Source organism: Centruroides vittatus, unplaced genomic scaffold (assembly GCF_030686945.1).
Source record: "Centruroides vittatus isolate TY-2023 unplaced genomic scaffold, ASM3068694v2 contig_1349, whole genome shotgun sequence".
Taxonomy (NCBI): Eukaryota; Metazoa; Arthropoda; class Arachnida; order Scorpiones; family Buthidae; genus Centruroides; species Centruroides vittatus.
Window position 1 is genome coordinate 865,189 of NW_027120858.1, and position 22,550 is coordinate 887,738.

A 22,550-nucleotide genomic window follows, 5' to 3' on the forward strand; every position below is an offset into this window, starting at 1 on the left:
ATTTGTATAATTTAAATACTAAAGTTTAATTACTTATAAAACTGATAGAACCTATACATTAATATATAAAAGATTCAAACTATACTGTATAAATATATTAGATTATGATCGAATTTTAAACTTGTTTACGTATCATGACAAAGATAAACAATAAAATTATCTCAGAGATGTACTACATATACTACAAGATATTATTTGGTGGGCTTTACGATGGAAATTTTTATATCAAAAATTTACTAAATATTTCCTTCATTTATTGTATTTAAATTTTGAATAATAATTTATTGCATTTAAAGTACTCTATATATACATATAGTTTATTCCTAAGAAATTGTTGAAGGAATCACACATCCAGATATCAAATTTTATATTAAGTAAGGAACCAATCAACTTTAAGATATGCGACTATTATATATAAAACTATTCTCTTTAAAAATAAGTAAAACTAAATGCAATAGGCCTATTATTAAATGTATATAACGTATAATAATATACTTTTTATATAATGTATATACTAATAAAAAAACTTTGTAGCTTTGTTTTTTCAAACTGAATTTATTTTTATGAAAAAATCATATAAATGATGATAACACAATAAACTAAATTTGTTTATGTACTGCATACATTTTCATGGTTCTATGAAAATGCTTATCTTACTATGTAAACAGACTAATCAAAAATTATATTTTTGTAAAATCGTATTATTTTTTATATTGCTTTAATATTTAATCTTGATAAATTTCAAAATTCGAAACAGGAGGAGAAAAAAAATGTTATAATCTTGAATTTCTTTTCCTTCGGAGAACATGGAACCGCTTTATCATTTTTGAATTTTCAGTAAAAATAAACTGAAATCGTAAGTTCGAAATATTAAGAAGTTTGAGTTTTCTTTGAATAGGAAAGTTATGTTTACAAAGGAAGAAGTTATTATTTTGAATGCACTATAGATCTAGATAATGTTAGTTTCATATATTTACTCCTCTTTGTTTCTTTAATGCTTGTTGATTTATTGCATTTCCTGTAATAAAAGATAATTGTATCTGTTTCTATAACAACATATCATTTTGATATTATTCCAAATTATGTTATAATCTAAATGGCTATATAATTTATAAAGAAGTATATAAAATAGTTATAAATAAATCGAGTTAAAATAATCAATTATTTTATGCATATATTTACATATCGAAGCTTTAATTAATTATTTTTGCAATACTTTGTATATTTGTTGATTAGGATTAACCATTTTATTAAATTTTATAATTATAATTTTGTTTTAGAACATTTAATTAAATGCTTTACTTTTTGGTTAAATAAGAATTTTTAGCTAAATTCTTTAACTGAAGAGCCTCGACTAAATTAAAAAACATGAAGATTTTTTCTGAAGAGACCATTTTTAAAATTAAAATATAAATAAAATAAAAGTTTCTTAAGATTAAAATTATAATAGTTTATAAATATGTGTTTTAAAAACAAAATATTTATAATCATATTTAAATAAACGATAAAATTGTTTCTGGATATCATATAATTTATGAATTTACATAGATTAAATAAATACATACAGGATATATATATTATAGAAATTATAGATTTATAAAATGTAACCTTTCAATAATATATGATACTTTATAAATTGCACTTTTTAGCTGATTTAGGACTCGTGTTTCTTTAAATTCCATTCTGAAGAAATGCATTTATGATAATGATCAACAATATCGATTTAATGCTTAGATAAATTTATCCAAAAAAAGAAACTTAAAATAATTTATAAAAATAGAAATAAAATATTATTTGAAGATTTTAAACGATTAATATAAAAAATCTTAATAATACTGTCATAATCATGAATAAATTCTTTATTATTATGTAATTATTTTACATCAGTTTAAATTTTTCATATACAAAATTAATTTATTTTAATTTAAATTATAAAAAAATTTGTATACTTATGATAAAAAAAAATAGAGAAATATGTTTGATATATTTTTACATTTTATATATTTATTCTAATTATTTGCGATTTGCAAATTATGTGCAATTTTATTCCAATATTCTCATTCAAATTTTTGTTTTCGCATGAACTGTTGAAACTATTTAAATAACAATAATATATGCATAACTACTTGAAAAGTTGAAAATTATAAAAATAAATAATTTAATACCGATGAATTTGTTTAATCGAATTTTCACTTGATGAAATTGTTGGAAATAGTTAAAAACTTTATATACGAAATATCAAAATCTATTTTTGAATTTTTTTCTTTTAATAAAATAGCTTGCAAAATGTATATACATGGAATGTGTAATAAAAAAATCTTAAAGTATTTTATCGAAATAACTTGTCTAGTTAATACATGCAAATCTTATTTTTCTTGTATATAATAGAGTTATTCTATGATTCAAAGATTTTAATTTTTTTTTTTTTTTTTTTTTTGCATTTATTGAAGAAATTGGAAAATTTTCTGAGTAAATGAAAAGAAATACTGTAATTACTCTATAAAATAAAAAAATACTGTTAATTTATATATTATTCGTGGATTTAAATTATACATACAAATAACTAATATAAGAAGAATGAAATATAATTAAAATTTAACTTTTTAATTATTTGTTATTACTTAATTTGTTTTTAATAATTTTTTATTGTCGTCTTTATATTGTTCATTTAATTTTTATTCATTATAAAAAAAATGCTTAATTCGAATGATATTTGCAAAAAATATATTATTTACATAAATATTTATAAACCTATTTGCTTTCTTTTTTAACATTAATAAATAAATTGTAAAATATTTAAAACAAAGTATTATAAGCTACAAGCTTTTTATTTTATGAATTATTTATTTTCTTATGAGATCTAAATAAAAGTAATTTTAATATACCTGCATAAATTACACTTATCTCACAAATATATTCAAGACTATGTCTGGCATTACTTCTTTAATATTTACAAAATACTGTATGTGATAGGTCTTTATAAACAATAAAAATATTAAATATATCGAACATATATAATAATTAGCTATTTTCGTTATATATATCATTATTATAAAAATTTATGTATCAAAATATAAAATTTTATAATGTTCTTAAACATTGCATAATGTTAGTATCTAAATTAACACTTCTCAGTATAAAACATTATGAATTAATTTAGCATTCAATAATATTTAAAAATAAAACTACTTATTATTACGCATAAAAACAAATAATACTTTTAAAACACCATGAAATTTCTATCTATAATCTTCAGCAAATAATGGAACATAAACTTTTTTCTTTGAATTCCAATAGTTGCTTTGAATTTCTTTTAAAGAAAAATAAATTTAGAGAACAAATAAGAATGTCTTATTTTTATAACGATTATTTATTATACATATAATATAAAACTATTATTAATAGTAATAAAATGAAGTAAATTATACAATAACCATTTAATTAAATTACACATGCTGCGAAAAATATAATAAAGAAAATCACCTGCTGATTCTTGAAGCTGCGATTATGCAAATATGAAGAAGTCATCTTTAACCAGATTGTGTCTTTTATATATCACGTCAAAACACCTTTCACATTTTCCAGTGATGGTTTTATTACTTCGACGAAATTATAATAAAACGACGTAAATAATAGCCTACCTATATTGTCGATATATTAAGCGTATGTGCTTCTATTCAGCCAAGAGTAAAAGGAAATGTTGTAAACTGACAAGTTTCTTCACTATACTACTTTAAATCAACCATAACACCTTAGCAAAAGAGGAGTGTAAATATTGAACTCTGCTAACTAGATCACAGGAAAAGATAGCAGCAACACTATCTTTTCAATATTAAAAACTTGTTCGTATGCGAAACCTCAAAAATTTTATAGCAAAAATAGTCAAATGTTTGCACGAAATTAATACAACTTCTATCATTTTCAAAAATAAATAAACAAACTTGCAAAAAACCTTTTTATGAAAAACAGATCGAAGCTTTCAGAATCTTTCTGCCTGCATATCGCATCCATTAGGCTTACAATCATATAAATAATATAATATACCTACATATAATTTTTGACTAGGTTTTAACAGGATGCATTTCTGCAAGAGCCCTTGTACTAACGAAGATTTTATATGTTCCGAAATTACGATACATGGAATGAGATGGGATTTTCGACATTAACCAGGGACAATGCACTTATAGAACAAATGTCGTGGGTGACTGTGACCTAGTGACACACTCCTGCACACACATATAGCACTGATGCATGATGGGAAATGGATGCGTCTGTACAGAATAGGACTTTAACCGAATCATCATAATCCATTTTATTTTATTGCCAAAAAAAATGTAACCTCGTCAGAAATATCTCACAGACCAAGTACATGCAGTGATTTTTATACATAAAATCTATTTTATTTAATGAAATATTTGTTTTAAATATGATATTTAATTAACATTTGTTTTACGGATGTAAAGATGAACAGTGAACTTACCTATGTTGGTAATGTAGAGGAATAGGGATGATACAGTTGAACCAAATACCAGTTGGTTCGCCATGGAGCTGTTGGTCACAGTCTGAGAACTGCTTGCTGGCCAGACTTGCGCACAATATATATTATCGATCCAACCTTCTCGTATCTTTACACGTGGAATATATACGTCAGTTCTTTCCTATGTCGACAACTGATGGTGAAACACCCTACAATAACACTAATAGAATAAAATATTTACTATCTGCCAATTGCTATTTATAAAATAAATACAGAAATAAAATTTACTAATATCAAATTTTCTTAATTAAAATTAATTTCTAATATAATTAATTAATTTACACGTGATATTAATAACACAATTGCTTTGCACAATAAATAATGATAATAATTGTTATTTAAAATGATTTATTATCATTGAATTAATTTTATCTTCTGATAATCTTTATCCTTAGCTAATTGTACACTTTAGCAATGTATACAATTCATATTTTTAAATTTCTGTACAAATATAAGTACATATGTAGGTAAAGGAACGAACGGGTACATTGAAGTACTGATCAAAGGTCAAAGTTCAACCGATTTATAACAAAATGGAGTTGCCGTGTTGGGATACCGGACGCTCTATCATTATTTAGTAATTTTTGAAAAATGTCTTGTAATAACGCTAATTTTTTGTATTTGAAATATAGCTACAGTTAATAATAAAGGAAAATTTTATTTCTTTTAAAAGAGATTTACACATTTCAAAAAATTACAACAACCAGTCTCTAGTGAACAATGCAGTCGAGTGCCAAGTGCTGTAAGTGAACAATTAACATACTCTTGTACATCATTTACAACAAGAGAGGTAATAAAGTCTAACTGCATTGTGACGTCATACCACATGGAAGAAATAACTGCATTCCTTTGTCATAAATTTATTTAAAAATTTTTCGATGAGGAATTTCGAATAAATTTCATCATATTGTGTCACCATTAGCTGCATTGTAAAGAAAATTAAATATTTAGTTCCTAAATTGAAAAGATTTCGATGCACCTGTCTTTAAACTACTGAATAATATATACACTTTCCTTCAATAACAAAGAGACTATTCCATCAACAGAGTTAATTGTTCTATCATAAAATCATTTTCAGTTCACAGTGTTCATCCACCAATAAATTGCAATTGTCATGTTAATTAATTCTTTTAATTATTTATCTTTAGTTAATTTGAAACGAATATTCTGTTTAAATTCCTATACTCGAATAATAAATACATAAATGTAGTAAAAGTTATAAATAGATATTACATATTTTCATTATGTTATAATTTATCAGAAAATGCGAATGTATAAATTAATTTAAATTTTTAATCTTTATTAACGGATGAAAGTTGCATAATATCGATCTTGTCAATATGTGAGGATTATTTGGAAAATCCATAAAGCCCTGCTGGATTTCGAAGTTATAGACTGTTTTATAATATCTAACTCCTGTACGGAAGGTGCAAAGAATTGCTATTTCCTGATTAGAATTTATATTTAAGGAAATAAGAAAGTGTTCGCTTCATGTTCTTATGAACTAAGAAATTGTCGTTTATATAAATAATTCATCAATAAAGATGATGCTATTAACAGACTTATATTGATTGGCTCTATTGTATTTTATATCTTTCAGAAATTTGATTCTCAATTTAAGAATATTATTCAAAACAAAAATATATTTTACTTTTAATCTTTTATAAAGAAAAAATTGAACCAGTTGTTTCTATTTTTATAATTGAATAATTTGCAATTGAAGTTAAAGGAAAAAATGTTCTTATTTTAAAAATAATTTTAAAGTAAACATTTATTAAAAAATTCGTAAATTATATAATGAGAATTTATAATTATTATTAAAAAATGAATTTTTTTTTCCCGAGACAATTAATTATGGTATGTTATCTTCGTTATCTTTCATTTAGATTTAAACGTTTTCATTGGATTAATACTTCAAATCTGAGTTAATTATGACAATTTATCTAACCACTTAGAAAATAATGAGGATTTAAAATAATTATCCCGATCGACTTAATACATTTTATCTTCTTGCATGAATAAAACTGAAATTGTTAGTAGCTTCATTTCATAGTTGTTTATTTTCTTTCTCAGAATCTTTTGTTAATGTTACATAATAGTATTTCAATATGATGAATTAGTTATAATAGAAAATCATTGTTTGCCCTTTCTAGTTTCATGCAATGCCGAAAAATTTTACATTATTACTAGAATTCATTTCAACATTGTCCTTAATATAAAATTGTATTCAGTTAGTAAATTAAAATTATAACATAATATTCATAAATCAAATTATGTATTTTTATTTTAAAATTATTTTCAAAGCATTCAACTAGTTAAAAATATTCAAATCGTGCACTAAAATGAAAGTTTAAAATATAAAAATATGAAGAAATGTTTTCATCATATTTTTATAAATGTTTATTAAATGTTTTCATCGTGAATTCATAAATATGCATGAATAATAAACATAATTTTCATAAGGAAATTCGTAAATAATTCATAAATAAGCATAATTTTTGGACAATTATTGAAGTTTCAGATAAAAACTCATAAGCTTCTGAAAGCATGTCTTTGACCTATCGAAAATTTGTAAAAAGTAAACTATACTTAACTTTAGTGTTTTAAAAGCGCTTTATTTTATTGCCGAATAAAATAGGAATAGAAACATTTCCCTTTTTTTTATTATCATATTGTTCTTATTTAGTAAGTGCATATTTTTTTATAAATTTAATATTTTTATATTCTGAAATATTTATATTGAAAACAAATCTTATAAAAAGTATATAAAAATCACACAAAACAAATGATTATACAATCTTATACATATTACATGTATAAAATATATTAGATTATCATATATATTCTGTTTTATATGCTATTCAATAGATTATCCATTTAAATATTTTTAATATAATCAACAGTTTATAAATTTTTCAGAATTAATTTAACTATTTAGTTTAAAATTTTCGTTAAATAAATAGGTTAAATCATTTTATTTAATTTGTTACCATTGTTATAATTATCAATTTTTCATTGATAAAAACGTAATGAATTTCAAATCTATTGTAATAGTTTAACATATTTTTAAAAATATATATATATATTAAATCTGAGATAAAATTTAAATTTTAAGGTAATTTTAATATGTTCTTTTAAAAATGCAGTAAAAGATTTTAAAATTCAGTTATAAGATGGCATAACTAACCTAATAAGTCAATAAAGATATATCAATTTGATTAATTATGACTTTATGATTGATAAGATTAAATTTAAATTTTATCATAATAAAAATTCAATTAAATTTTCTTCTTGAATAAAATATTTTGAAATTTAAATAAAAAAAATAGCACCAAAGACTATAGTTAATAAAATTTATCAACATAAATTATCTTTCACTTAAAGAAAAACCAAAATAATATTAATATTAATCAATAATAAATTTAATAAATATAAAAAATTAATGAAATGCAATTAAAAATATATATTACAATAATATTAATATGTATAATTTATCATAATTTAAAATTTATAATTTAAAATAGAAAGGTCATTTAGCATAGGCTTTTATGAAAATTAATATGTAACAAACAGTTATTTTTGTAACATCATATTTACGCTAATTATAGTTAAATATGCATGATAGGAATATAACTTTCTACTAAAAATATCGTTTATCCTTTAGCAATTATTGTCAGTATAAAAAGTTCAAATTAAAATATAAATAATAATAGAATGAAATTATATTTAATTGAAAATGCAAACCTTAATAATTTTATGTGATTTTGAATTAACATCAATGAATGCAATTAAAGAAAATTCTTTATATATTTAATGGATTTAAAGATCATTTATACAGTTAATTTGATGAATTTAAAAATATGAAAATATATACCTTTTTGTTTTTAACCTATTGTTCAATAATGCAAATGAACTTAAGGTTAGGGTGCATTAATCTAATTTGTTATAAGTGCAATCAATTGACTAGAGACCTACTACGTCATAAGAGTGCATACCATTATTTTATTTAGTGTGACCCTAATTTGAAACACTCTTATATTTTACCAGATTAGAAGCAAGTAAAATAGTTCTTTTTAAATATTCATTTACTAAATATACAAGTTAATGCGTTATTAATTTCAAATTTTCTGTTTGCTAGTGGTTGTAAAATAAACGTTTTTAATGGATAAATATATTATATAAAAAAATGAAAAGAATCATAATAAAAAATGTAAAATATTGTTAATTTTAAAACTGAAATATTTATACTTCAAAATGAAATATGTTATTAATTTAAGAATGAAACAATTTAAGTTTTTTCAACAAAATAAAATATAAAAATTTCATTGAGTTTTGGATCTAGATATGTTGTAAGAATATAACTTACTTCGTTTACAATAAATGCACTAATTAATTTTTTGCGATCATTTCGTACAATTTAATTTTCTCTTTTATTTTTAATTAATAGTATACAATCTTTTAATAAATCTTAAAAATATTTTAAAAATTTAAAATAGAAATTGAAACAATCGGAAACTATTTAAATCTTGTTTACTTTTTTCCAGTTTACAAAGATGTAAATAATATTAAAATATATTTCATATATTGACCACTCATGAATTGATTGTTGGTAATATTTAAATTCTATAATTGGAAATAAAACGAAGTATGAATTTTTATTCTTTTTCTTTATTTTCTGAATTAAAAATTATATTTAAAAATATACTATAAAAAGTTTCGTAATTATAATTCAATAATAATAATTATTAATTATTTTTTAACCGAATATTTACAAAAATATTTTAATTAATTATTTTATATTTTATTTTTAATTAAATTTATATTTTAATTAAATGTATTTAATTAAAAAATAAAATTATTTAAAATAATAGTAATATTCTTAAAAATTATTATTGCTTTGAATGATCTAATTTATACATATATATGAATTATAATCTGACATTTTGATAAACTCCAAAAAAGTATACTCTATTTTTTCATTTCATGCAACTAGATATAATGAAATCAATTAATAAAATAACTCTTATTAAACACTATTATATTTAAATAGAAATTAAATTAATAAATTTCACATAAAAATGAAAATATTTCAACTATTATCATATCATATAAAATTCATAAAACAGTAAATAATTACATAACATATATCAGACGTATTATTTTATGCATGTTGCTATAAATATTATTAGTATAGAAGTAAAATTTTCTACCTTTATTTATTAATTTTCTTCAAATGATTTATTCATTTCTTATATTAAAAAAATAAGAAAATCTTGTTTGATATTGTAAATATTTGTTAATTTATATCATCTTTATATTAAAAATCACAATTTTAAGCCTTCAAATGAAAGAATTTGTGGTATTATTTTATTTAAGAATTAATTCAATATTAAAATATTTATATTTGTAAAACTTTAAGTATTATTTTTTAAAAGATCTAGCTCAAATTCGTTATGTAGAGAAATTTAGAAAACAATGCATTCATGTTTGAATTAGTATTTATTCATATAGTTTATATTCTTTAGAATTACATTTCTATTTACTTGCCAAGTACCGGAGTAACTAACAAGGTGAAAAATAAATAATCTAACATTTGACTCAAACGTATGACGTTAGAAATCCCGGGAATGGCGTCATCCGGTTTTCTATCCAATAGATCGATCTGTCTCTGGGAAGCATCGTTTGTTACTGGTTAGCAAACATCCAAGGGAATTTTAGCATTTTCTGCACTCTCTCTCTCTCTCTTTCTTCCTCTCTAACCTTTTATATAATTGACCTTAAAAACAATAAATTTGATATCCTAAAATATACATTTTAACAAATCATTATTTTTAAAAACCATTTCTGATGCATTGTCTATAATTTAAAATTTTCACTTTTTGATCTTATAAATGAAATTATTTTAGCAAATTTTAATATGATTTCAATATTTTTGTGTGAAATATATTATAAAATCAAATTTTTAATTCTCCCAGATATATTTTTTTGTTTTATATTAATAATATTATAAAATAATGTTACTATATTAATGATATTTAAGTTCTATTAAGATATGCTGAAGCTCTGTAAGTTTTCTATAGGGCGTATTGTAATAGAATTCTCCTTTCATACATTTGGAGAGATTTAGTCAATATGTAATTAAGCTTTCTGGCAGTTTTCTTTTGTTATAATTCTATTTATATATACTGTGTATATATATAACATTATATTCTTTCAAATTCAAATACGTGATAAGATCAGTAGAGAACAAATTTGTATACTTTAATTGGATTTTTTTAATAGTACAAATATTGCGTCATTTATATTTACAATATCGTTGTAACCTTATTTTTGTCAAAAAATTGCTTCGAAATTGTAATAAAAACTATTCATTGTTTAAATACTTTAATACTTTATGATACTTAATCAATTCTTATTAATTTGCAGTTTTTTCTTGTCATTGGACATAAATTAAAATTAAATAAATAAATTTTTTCTTAATTTTGCTTTAAAGATACCTGTAAGTATTCTGGCAGCTAGAATTATTGTTATTTTTTAAAAATTATTATTTAATTTAAGAAATTTATAACAGAAGTACCGTATATCATTTTTGATAAGTCATATTTTCTTATATAAAGCAGGCCTTATTCTAAGGTTTTTTCCACTACTGCAGAAATATCGGTTTTGTTTTGGCCAAGCTGATAAATCCTAGCATTAACAAGTTGTTCTAAAAAATATAATAATAAGGAATATATGTATAAAATAAGGAAAATAACACAAGTTTTATATCTGTATAATTATTTATTAATTTCAATCGCCGTTCGATCTTAATCATTAGACATGCGTAGTGTGCACTGTGGGCTTACATGTAATATAATTTCCTATACAATATGAGCTCTGTGATTATGGATTAGTTTAAATGATGATACCGATGTTGCGGCTGTATGAAAAATATTAATTGTATATATTCGATACACATAATAAATCCTACAAACATCTTTCCATAGATCGTTTTTCGTGGAGCGAATAAATATACAATAAAAGAAGTGTAAATAGGAATTGCGTGGTACCGAATATTTTTTCCCGTTTGGCAGGTTTCCGTTTTTTTACGTAGAAAATCGTTCCGTTCCGAAGAATTTCTGTTTGTTTATGCTGGTTTTCTTTTTTATTCCGATTTAGTTTTGGACAGCCCGTACACTGCATAATTTATGTAAATATTTTAACTTTAATATAACAGAAGAAAGAAATATTCATAAAACCCAGAATGGGCAATTAATTACTGCACAAATATGGGATTCCCACTGCACAATTCGAAATTCCCATTAGATATTTTGTATCCAGTTGCATGTTATAATGTACAGTACGTTGATATAAAGTAGTAAGTAAGCTACAAAATAAAAATTCTTCAAAAAAATCTCTGTAATTTCTAATTTAAAAGTATTGATATAACTTATAATATATAAAAATCAAGAATTACCATAATCATATTCAAAATAAGTTTATTATATTGTAAGATTTGATAAACAATATTTATATATTTAAACACTGTGGTAGAAAAACCATACACATTCTTATAAATAAAATTTAAATCCATATACATTCAAAATAAAATTTAAAATCATAAAATAGATAAAAGCCTTCTCTTGTTTAGAAAACATTTCTTATTTACCATTTTTTTAAAATTAAATTTACGTACTATTTTTTTATTATTTCACAAACAGAATTCCAACAGATAGCAGATGTTGGAAACGTTTAATAACGAAATAAATTTTCTACAAATCCTTAAATACAATTAAATCACAAAATTTAAAAAAAATCAATATACAGTTTCATATAATTCTTTTTTCGTTTTTAGAATTGTACTAATTTATTTTTCAATAATTTAAATTCAAATATTTTTTAGTTGATTTATTGTCTTAATTAATATTGCACAATTAGGTATTTATACTATGGAAATGTATAACTACTCTTCTTTTGTTTTCGATCAATTAAAAAAAATAAAACTAAGATTAATATTAAAAATAAAGGAAATGAAATGAAAACAAGTGAAAAAGAATGATAAAATCAAAATTGAAAAGGAAAAGTAAATTACAGTGAAATAAAGAAAAAATACTTGTGCAAAAATAAGAATTGCAAGACGGTAGAAATATCATTACATTTTAACAAAGAAAAAAATGCAAAATTCTGTTGCATTTCGGTGTTAAATTTTTGAAGTTTATTTGTAAAATATTATTATTTTTTTATTTTACTTCGAATATTGCTTTCGAACTAATTATTTTAAAGTGTAAATGATTAAATAAAATTATAATTGTATATAAATTAATATTTTCAAATAAACACGTATATCAAATTAATATTTTATGTTTTTAATTAACAAATGTAAAATTTATTTAAAATTAAACGGCATTTAATATGCTATTTTCTACATATTTTCGAGATATTTTAAAAATTTTCACTATTTATATGAAAATTTGTTTGATTCAACTCATATATTGCATTTCAACATTGCTTAAAGTTTGTATAAATCCAATAATTGATTAACAATCTGTAACATGAATACTTTTTGATGACTTTTGAATAAATTACAAGTTTTTTTAACTCAATTTATTAGAATAATAAGTAATGTCAAAAATATTATCTGCTAACAAAAAAATAAAAAAAAACTTGGTTTTTATTCAGGTAAATATCTCATTCTTGAAAGATATCTAAACTAATAGTATTACAATTGGATCAAGGAGTTCTTCAAATTATAGAAAAAAATGTAACCAGATTACCGTAACATAATTTCAATTCTAAAATAATTTGGTTCATAGGTTCATTATGACAACTAAATTATCCTAGAATTGAAATCAGCTACAGAAGAATATTACTATACAAGAGCTTTACGAATTCAGTTACAGAAGTATATAAGCAATTCATTAACGAATTCTTAACAATAGTTTAAGCAAGTATTACATTTTCTATTTTACATTTCAAAGAAAATTAGTAAATAAAACAGATTGCAAAGAAACGAATTCAGGGATTTCATTTTTAAATAGAACTTTTGAAAATAAGAATGTTTTGTTACATTTGTTATATTGTAGTGTTAATGTTTTAACGTGTTTCAGGCTACTGCAAAATGCATAATTTTCGTTCAATGCAAAATTAAAAAGTGCAATAGCCAAGTAAAGTTATAAAATGTGTAACTAGCGCGCTATCCTTTTGTTGCAAAGAACTTCGTCATTCATATTGTGCAATAATACGTCATCCACTGATATAAATGAAAGAAACTAGTAATCTAGGAAACTCTTGTTAATTCGAACTCGGACAGTTCGAAATTCCGTTAGTTCTTAACTGTACTATTTGTCCCAGCCGCGAATAAAGAGATTTACATATTAAGGAATTCGGTTAATTCGAAATATGGCTACTTCGAAAGTCGAAATGAAAATTCTGTTCGAAATGTGATATGCATACGTTAACTCGTTCGTTTAGATCAGGGGTTCCCTGATCTAAACGAACCTGTGTTTCGTGAGACCGTAGAATTTCACCAATAAAATTTGGGGTTCCACAATAAAATCCGTTGAGTCTAGTAATGTTTGAATGTTCCAATGCAGATTTAGGATATGAGACGTAATTGTTGTAGTCTCAGATCGAGTCTTCTTATGACATCCTCTAAACGTGCTAGAGTTATTTACAACTTAATAAACAGTGGGAAGTGATTTATCAATAACAGAACGAACCGAAATCACGATATAATGTTTGACAAGATAATGAAAACCATAAAACGGTGAAACTTAACCTAAAGCTAGATAAAAGATAACCATATATGTATCAAGCATATAAATAACAATACAATCGTTACATTTTCTTTAATTCGTCGATATCTGCAACGCAAGCCTATTGAATCTAATGACGGAAGTGGCCATTCAGATGCCCGATGGTACTGTACTGTACATAGCCTACTACGATACTAGTGACGGGACATTCACGTCTGACGTGAATGTCCCCGTCACTAGTATGTGTAGTGTGTTGTAGCGCAACAGTGCAGCGTACAAGTAGACGAAGCGTCAACGATTATTAGAGTTTTCCACTGCAATCGTTTTATGATATTTTACGCATTTTTCATATAAAAATATAGTGTGAATCGTATAAATTTATAGTTCTTTTAGTATTGTGTATATTCCAAATTAAAAAATCATGGAACATTGACTGAGAGAAGAGTTTTGAAAAAAAATATAGCAAGCACTTCAAATGTATCTAGTGGCATGCAGATTGAAAGGGCAGATACAAACGAAGGTACAAATCCAGACACTAGCGCTATTTAAAATATTGAAAGAAAAAAAGTTTAACCTGTCATATTGGCCAGTTTGAATTAAGTAATAATAATTGTTTTTCATTATTAATATTTTTTTTTATTTTTGCATTTTCAATAAGTTGTTTTTGGTGTTTCTATTTGCTGTTTTATCTATAATCATTAAAATTGTCAGTTTTCCAACATTTTTTACTAAGGTGAAAATGTTCCATGATAAAAAAAAAATAAGTTAGAACCGCTCGTTTAGGTCAAAGATCCTCCATACTATAAGAGAACATAGACCAAGAACGACTCTAATCTAGTCAATATGGCTTTATTTTTACAGCAATACATTTTCGAGTGTCACCTTACCCCTGAATTACTATTTTCGCTTATTTAAAAAATACGGCTGGGTTTCGGGATTGCAAGATTGGAGATATCTGTGATGTTGTGGCTCTATGCTACTACATTTGGACGACTTACTAGTTTTTGGGCTACTTTAAAAATAATTTGCTACATTTCAAAGAATTCTGCTTCACTTTATATAAACCTATCTGGCAACCCGTGAGGTTCTCACTGGACACGTGCTGTTTACTTGCAGTTTATTTATATTATTATTATTAGTTATTAATTAATGGAAATAGTGTTTTGTATAAGTAGCCGTATTCCATTTGCTTTATAAATTACATCAGTTACGTGGAATTTGGCATCGTGTACAGAAATATGTAAATCTCGGATAATTCGAAGTGGCAATTATTTCGTCCGTTGATTTTTGAACTAACGAGGATTTCCTGTAGTAAATGCTGTTTGAGTTTGCAAGTGTTGTATCGAAAATTAACTGTATAAGTATGTTCAAGTCGTGTGAGTTGACGATTTGAAAGAAGAAATACATCGAAATTTTATACAAGGTAACTCAAATTGCTCAGAAACTGATCTGTCCCCGTCTACTGTTAGTCGCAACATCGGAAAGCTTAAGATGTCTGTAAAAATAGATAATTTACTTCGTAGTGTCTGGTTTCGTCAAGAAACGCCAAAATTTTCAGACGTTTGAACCGAAAAAAATCGATTTGTTATGCCTCATGAATTGACGATGGAGTGGAAAGTATCGAAAGGAGTGGTAACAAGTTCACACGTTGTTTATAAGAGGCTCTATGAAGCAGGAAGTTTTGCACATAAGACCAAGAAAAAACCATTACTAACACAGAATATGAAGAAGGTAAATTTAGCATGAGCCAAAAACTATTGCAATTGGACAACGGATCAATGAAAACATATCACATTTACAAATGAGAGTCGTTTTTCGTTATATATAGCGCCCAGACTCAACTAGAATGCTGCAAATTAAACAAAATATTTTACTCAATGTTTCGTTACGCCCATAAACTATTTATTGGAGTGCAATCACTTACGACGTCGTTTTAAGTCTTTATTTCGTGGGTTGTACAATGACTTCAAATTAGTAAGAAACTGTTGTTAGATATCATATTATAAACACGGAATTAACATAGAGTTGTATTTGGATTAAAGCCAGGCATTTTCCAATAAGAATTGAAATCCTGCCACACATCTAGACAGGTAAGTGTACATTTTTGATTTAACAGTATTCAATACCTATAAAATATTAAACAATTACCTTAAATTTCATTCTTACAGATGAAAAGGGTGTTTTCAGAACAAAATATGCGATTGCTGGGATGAGCCGGAAATTCACCAGATCCAAATCAATTGAAAATATGTCATTTATGGCTATTCAACTTCAAATAGTGCTTCCTTCAACAAAACGAAAGCTGATAAAAGTGATTATTCATGTATAGCACCATAACATTAGTCGTGATGTTATTCGAATCCTAATTGACAGCAGGCTAGAGAGAAATCGGATTGTTATTAAAGACAAAAGTTATGCCACGAAATATTAATGTATACATTGTATCCTGTATTTGTAATCTGATTTTATGAATATGTTTGTTACGGCTAACGGGAATCTTAGCCAAGTACAAGTTCAGGGTTGTCGATACTCGAGAGTCCGTACCCCAAGGTTCGAATCTATTCTGGGGTATATGTTCGTTCTTGCTCTGCACTCACCAACGTCCTCACAACCAGGGACCAAGTCACCAACTGTCTGAACCCTCCCGGTCCCCCTCGTAACGCGCAGGATTACTATCACAACGACTTCCGTTGTCGCGACTAGGGGTCTTCTGCCTTAGGGGTATTTAGTCATAATCCCACGAACAATAGCTTCACGCCACTGGCCACTCGAACAGGCACATGTACGAAGTGTCCGTTACAGTACTCTCCCCTTTAGGACGAGACGTCTCGGCTCGTAACAATTTCTCTTAAGAATATAACAGTTATGATTTCCGAGAACGAAGATAATATTTCTTCTTAGTTCCTGGGAGATCGTCGGTGCTGTAATCTGCATCTCGCGGGTCATCTGGTTCTGGTTCTTCGTCGGAGTCACTGCTGTCTAGTGTCAACGTTGATTCCTTGTCCTCTGTTTGATCTAGGGACTTCATGATGAACTTCGGTGTGTAGAACGGTTTTAGGCGCTCTACATGGACCACATCATGCCAAGGGCTACTACGAGGTTTAGAATCAATAGCCTCTATTTCATAGTTGTTATCGTTCAGCTTGCTTACAATTCTGAAGGGACCTCTATATTTTATAGGTTTGCCCTTCTGTAATTGTTTGGGGATAGCCAGTAATACTAGCTGTCCTTTAAAGTATTCACGAAATTGTCGGCGTTCATTGTATTTGTTCATACAAAGGTCTTTTGCGTTAGCAATATAACCTAACGCAATTTCCCGAGCGGCCTCTGCTCGCCTAACCCAGACAGGAATATTTGTATCGGCCAATTCGTTGTTATCGACAAAATTGATTCTATTTAAATGTAGATCCGTGGGTAATAGAGGGTCTCTACCATATACCAAATAAAACGGAGTGAAGCCTCTAGGCTCACTATAAGTGGTATTATATGCGAAGGCTGCGTAATTTAACAATTCTGACCAATTCTTACGGTTTGCCTTATAAAAGTGATTTAAAATATTTTTAATCGTTCTTATCGTTCTTTCTGCAAGACCGTTTCCTTGAGGGTGATAAGCAGAAGTATGCTTCGAGCCTATGCACCTAATTTTCAAAAATGTTTGTGTTGCTTTCGAAATAAATTGCGAGCCTCGATCAGTTCTTACTTCTCTGGGACAGCCGTGCCTTAAAATGATGAAGTTTTCTATAAAGTCAATTACATCCTCGGAGCATTCGGTCCGGAGCGCACCTACTTCCACATAACCTGTAAAATCACAGACTGCAACTATTGCATGAGTACGTCCTAACTTATCTTTAGGCCATGGACCAGCTAGATCTAGGGAAACTCTTTCGAAAGGCGCATTGACTGGTACTGGCATCAGCATACCTGCTTTAGGACCATTAGGACCTAGTCTTAATTGACAGGATGGACATGCTCTTACGTAATCACGAATCATACAAAACATTTTTGGCCAAAAGTATCTTGAATGTATTTTTTCGTACGTTTTCTTCACTGCAAAGTGTCCACCAAATTTGCTAGAGTGAGCAGCTTGAAGAACTTCTAACTGCAGACTTTTAGGTAAAACCAGCACTTGTTTTATACCAGTTGGAAGATAAAGATGTTTATAAAGAATACCTTCATGTAGGAAGTAACGCTTAATAGTATGAACACGTTTCGAATTGTTAGCGCTGTTACTACTTCCTGTGATAATACTTTTTATTTCCTGGCAAAATGCATCTTCTGTTTGTGCTTTTAACATGTCTACGTTCTCAACAGAAGTAGTGAATAGGGAAAAGTCGTCCTCTTTGCTTTCTAGGTCTATGTTATTTTCATTTGGAATTCGGCTGAGACAATCAGGACATTTATGAGATGCACCTTGTTTGTACACTACATCAAAGTCGTAACACTGAAGGCTCAGCGACCATCTACACAGACGACTATTCGCGTCTTTTAAGCGCATTAGCCAACATAAACTGTGGTGATCAGTTACAACTATAAACTTTTTGCCATAGATGTACGGACGTAGTTTCTCGATAGCCCATTTAATGGCTAAACATTCCTTCTGTGTTGTCGGATAATTACACTCGCTTTTATTAAGCGTTCGGCTGATGTAGCATACGGGATGCTCTCTTCCGTCATCATCCTTTTGAAACAGAGTAGCTCCTAATCCTATATCGCATGCATCTGTGTGTATATAACACATTCTTTCTGGGTCAAAATGACTTAAAACTGGTGAGTTACATAGACTTTCCTTTAATCGTACAAAACTTTCTTGTTCGATATCTCTCCAAATGAACTTTTGATTGATTCTAAGTAAACGGAATAATGGTGTGGCGATAGTCGAGAAATCCTTTATAAATCTTCTAAAATATCCACACATTCCTAAGAAGGATCGAAGTTCTTTCACCGTAGTAGGTACTTTCATTTCAGTAATTGCCTTTATTTTCTCTGGGTCGGTTTTACAACCTACATCTTCAACGATGTATCCAAGAAACTTAATATGATTAGCGGCAAATATGCATTTTTCAGGTTTAGCTTTCAATTGAGCATTTCTAAATCTTTCGAACAATTCCTTTAGTAACTTCAAATGTGCTGGGAGGTCTTTGGAAAATGCTATAGTATCGTCGATATATGTAAGTGCTTCCTTCCACTTTAGATCGCCTAAAACTTGGTCAACTATCCTCTGACATGTTGCTGGGGCACCTTTTAAACCGAATGGCATCTTCAAAAACTCATATATGCCATCTGGGATTATAAATGCGGACTTACATATATCATTTTCAGCCATGGGTATCTGCCAAAATCCAGAGGCTAAATCTATTACCGAATAGAGTTTGTTTCCTCCCAAGATTTCTAAGGCATCGTCTATACGAGGTAGAGGATAAGTATCGGAGACGGTGAGGCTATTCAGACGACGATAATCCACACATAATCGATGTTTCCCATCTTTCTTTGGCACTAGCACTATAGGTGAGGCCCAGGGACTCTTTGACGGCCTAATTATACCAGCTTGAAGCATTTGCTCTACTAAATCTCTGACAATTTCTCGTTGACATGGAGACATTCTATAAGCGTTTTGCTTAATTGGCTTAACATCCGGCTTCGTTACTATTTCATGAGATCCTAGGGTGCATACTCCAAGATCGAAACTGCTTTTGGCAAATACGTCTAGGTTCTCTCTCAATACATCTTCTATTTGTTTTACAGAATCTTCAGATAAATCATTCCCGATATTAAAAGTAAATGACTCTATGTTTAGTCTTCGATAAGAATGAACAAATAAGCTAACATTTCTTTCCTTCGAATGGTTAGCGTTTGGCTTTATAGTATTTGAATCTGTTGCATTACTGTCTGATCGTGATGATAAAGACAAATTTACAAAGGCATATTCTTCACATGGTTTCCCTTTGGCAACAGTAGATTCCGCTGGGAGTAAAACAGGAGTTGGAGTGCTATTTAATACTAGAATTATACATTCATTATTTCTCACCTCACAAATACCTGACAAAACATTGATACCATTCTCGCCCATTTCGTGCTTTATTTCTACTGTACCCTGCTTAATTGGACAGCGGACTTTTAAGGTACGCATAGTAAAAGCATTTACAAGTGTTTCTTCGGTGGTACGGAATTTTGCGTTGGTGTGATGTAAGAGGGGCGTTTGAATTTGACTAATACAATTCTCTCCCATTGGCACTATAAATAAGTTGTCTTTGAAGCTGATGGTTGCTTTCATTTGTTCACAAAAATCACTACCTAGTAATAAATCATGTGGGAAATTTTCCAATACTACAAACACAAATTCAATACTGTTTCCCATTATTTGTAGTCTACACATACAAGTACCTTCACACTCTATCTTTCTATTATCTGCTACGATGAGTTTAATAGGTTCAGGACATATTTTTAGTCTTAATTCTATACATAGTTTTCGGCTTATCAATGATTTCTCTGAGGCCGTATCAATGATGGCACTAAACGGAGAGCCTTCGATTTCCAAATAAATAGTGCGTAATTTTGATTTCGAAATTGCGAGACACTCTAAAAGGTAAGGAGGGATTCTAGCAGCTTGGAAACAGGGCTCTCCCTCAGGAGCCCGACCGATTAGTTTTTTTGTTCCTCGTTTTGATTTTCGAGTTTATCCATGAGTTGGCGCATTTTTTCGAACGCATAAAATTTTGGATATTTACATATTTTCTTATAATGACCCCTATTCCAACAGTTGTGACAAATAATATCGTTAGAACTTTCTTCTGGGACTGTCTGATTTCGAGAAATAGCCTGTTCTGATTGTATGCCATTGTTTCTATTGTTAGTTCTCCTAAAGGTTTTAGAACGCTTATTGTATACGGATTTTCTTTCACGGTCCATTAATTCACGATTTTGACGACTCGATTGTTCTTTGTAAGAATAGCTGTAAGGCTTAGGTGACCTTGAAATCCCATTAGGTCTATTTGAACATTCGCCTACACTGAAACTTTTGTAGTATTTTTCGCGCTCTCTCTTTGTTATCGAGTCTAATTCCATAATGGCATTAGTATAATCATCTAAGGTATGGAATGTTTTATTTGCAATAGACATTCTTTCTTCCTTTTGCAGACCATTGTTTAATAATTCGATTTTTTCTATTTCTGAATATTCATGATTTAAAGAATTAATTAATTCTAATTTATCTAAAACATAAGAAAAGGCTGATTCTAATTTCCCTTGAACTCTATCATACATTTTAATTGTCTTCTTTACAGTGGAATCTGTTTCATACCATTTCTTTATTTGTGCCTTCAACCTAGTCCAAGTCAATTCATAACCTTTTGCCTCTTCTAGCCTAATTCTTTTTACCAAATCTATATCTGATTGCAGCTTTAGTGTGGAAATGAATGTTGTATCGTCTAATTCGAAACATTCTTTTATTCCTTGCAGCTTTTCCAGCCAAATATTTATATTTTGTGGATCAAAGGCGGGCCAAGATATTAACTTTTGTGGAATGGTAGGACCTTTCGGAAGTGTAGGACTGATCGAAGGATTTGAGTCAGCACATTTTGCATTTACAAACGTATTCTCAAGTTTATTAAATCTAGTTTCGTATTCCTCTCTAATTTGGTTTATTAAGTTAATCATCATGTTAATAGGTGAAACAGACGAAACGTCCGACTTCCCATCATCCTCTAGAACAGTAGGGGAAGGTTCTCGTTCCATTCCCGAGTTTTCGATGTTCCTGGATCTGTTTTTTTCTTTTTTCTCAATATTTTTAATTTTCTCTTGTAATTCACGAATAACTGATTTTAGCTGCATAATTTCGTTATCTTTAGAAATAATTCTATCCTCTAACATAGCAATTTTGTCTTTCATGGCCAACTTTTTCGGCATTTTGGTTAGGTACAATAATTCCTGTCACGATTTAATATTAGGTTACCCAAAAATGTAACTTATTTTATGATTATATATAATAATCCCTGGTCGCAAAACCCAGTTATTGCCAGACCTTATGTATGAGACAAAGGAACAATGAACTTACCGTTTCCTCTTTCTCTTAAGTTGAATCTTGCTATCGTTTCTTTTTGGTTTTCTTTCTTTTTCTTCAGATGTGATGAACCTCTGTTCCTCACTGGTGGCTCCAATTTGTTACGGCTAACGGGAATCTTAGCCAAGTACAAGTTCAGGGTTGTCGATACTCGAGAGTCCGTACCCCAAGGTTCGAATCTATTCTGGGGTATATGTTCGTTCTTGCTCTGCACTCACCAACG

General features: G+C 27.5%; 2 protein-coding genes across 4 annotated transcripts in view; both read right to left on the reverse strand.

The window, feature by feature from the left end:
• LOC136990885 (alpha-2C adrenergic receptor-like) overlaps nt 1-4,693 on the reverse strand; it is a 58,385-nt gene extending 53,692 nt beyond the window's left edge. For 2 of the 3 annotated variants that reach the window (XM_067289338.1, XM_067289339.1), the window contains exon 1: nt 4,481-4,693. The gene's annotated coding sequence lies outside the window, so the exon portion shown is untranslated. Of the gene's footprint in view, nt 1-3,483; nt 3,901-4,480 lie in introns of those variants that run through there. The other variant, XM_067289340.1, reaches the window with a different exon arrangement.
• A 16,217-nt stretch (nt 4,694-20,910) lies between these two features.
• On the reverse strand, nt 20,911-22,173 carry LOC136990877 (uncharacterized). Its single transcript, XM_067289329.1, has one exon. The coding sequence runs from the start codon at nt 22,171-22,173 to the stop codon at nt 20,911-20,913; it is 1,263 nt and encodes a 420-aa protein (XP_067145430.1).
• Nucleotides 22,174-22,550: the final 377 nt, after the last annotated feature.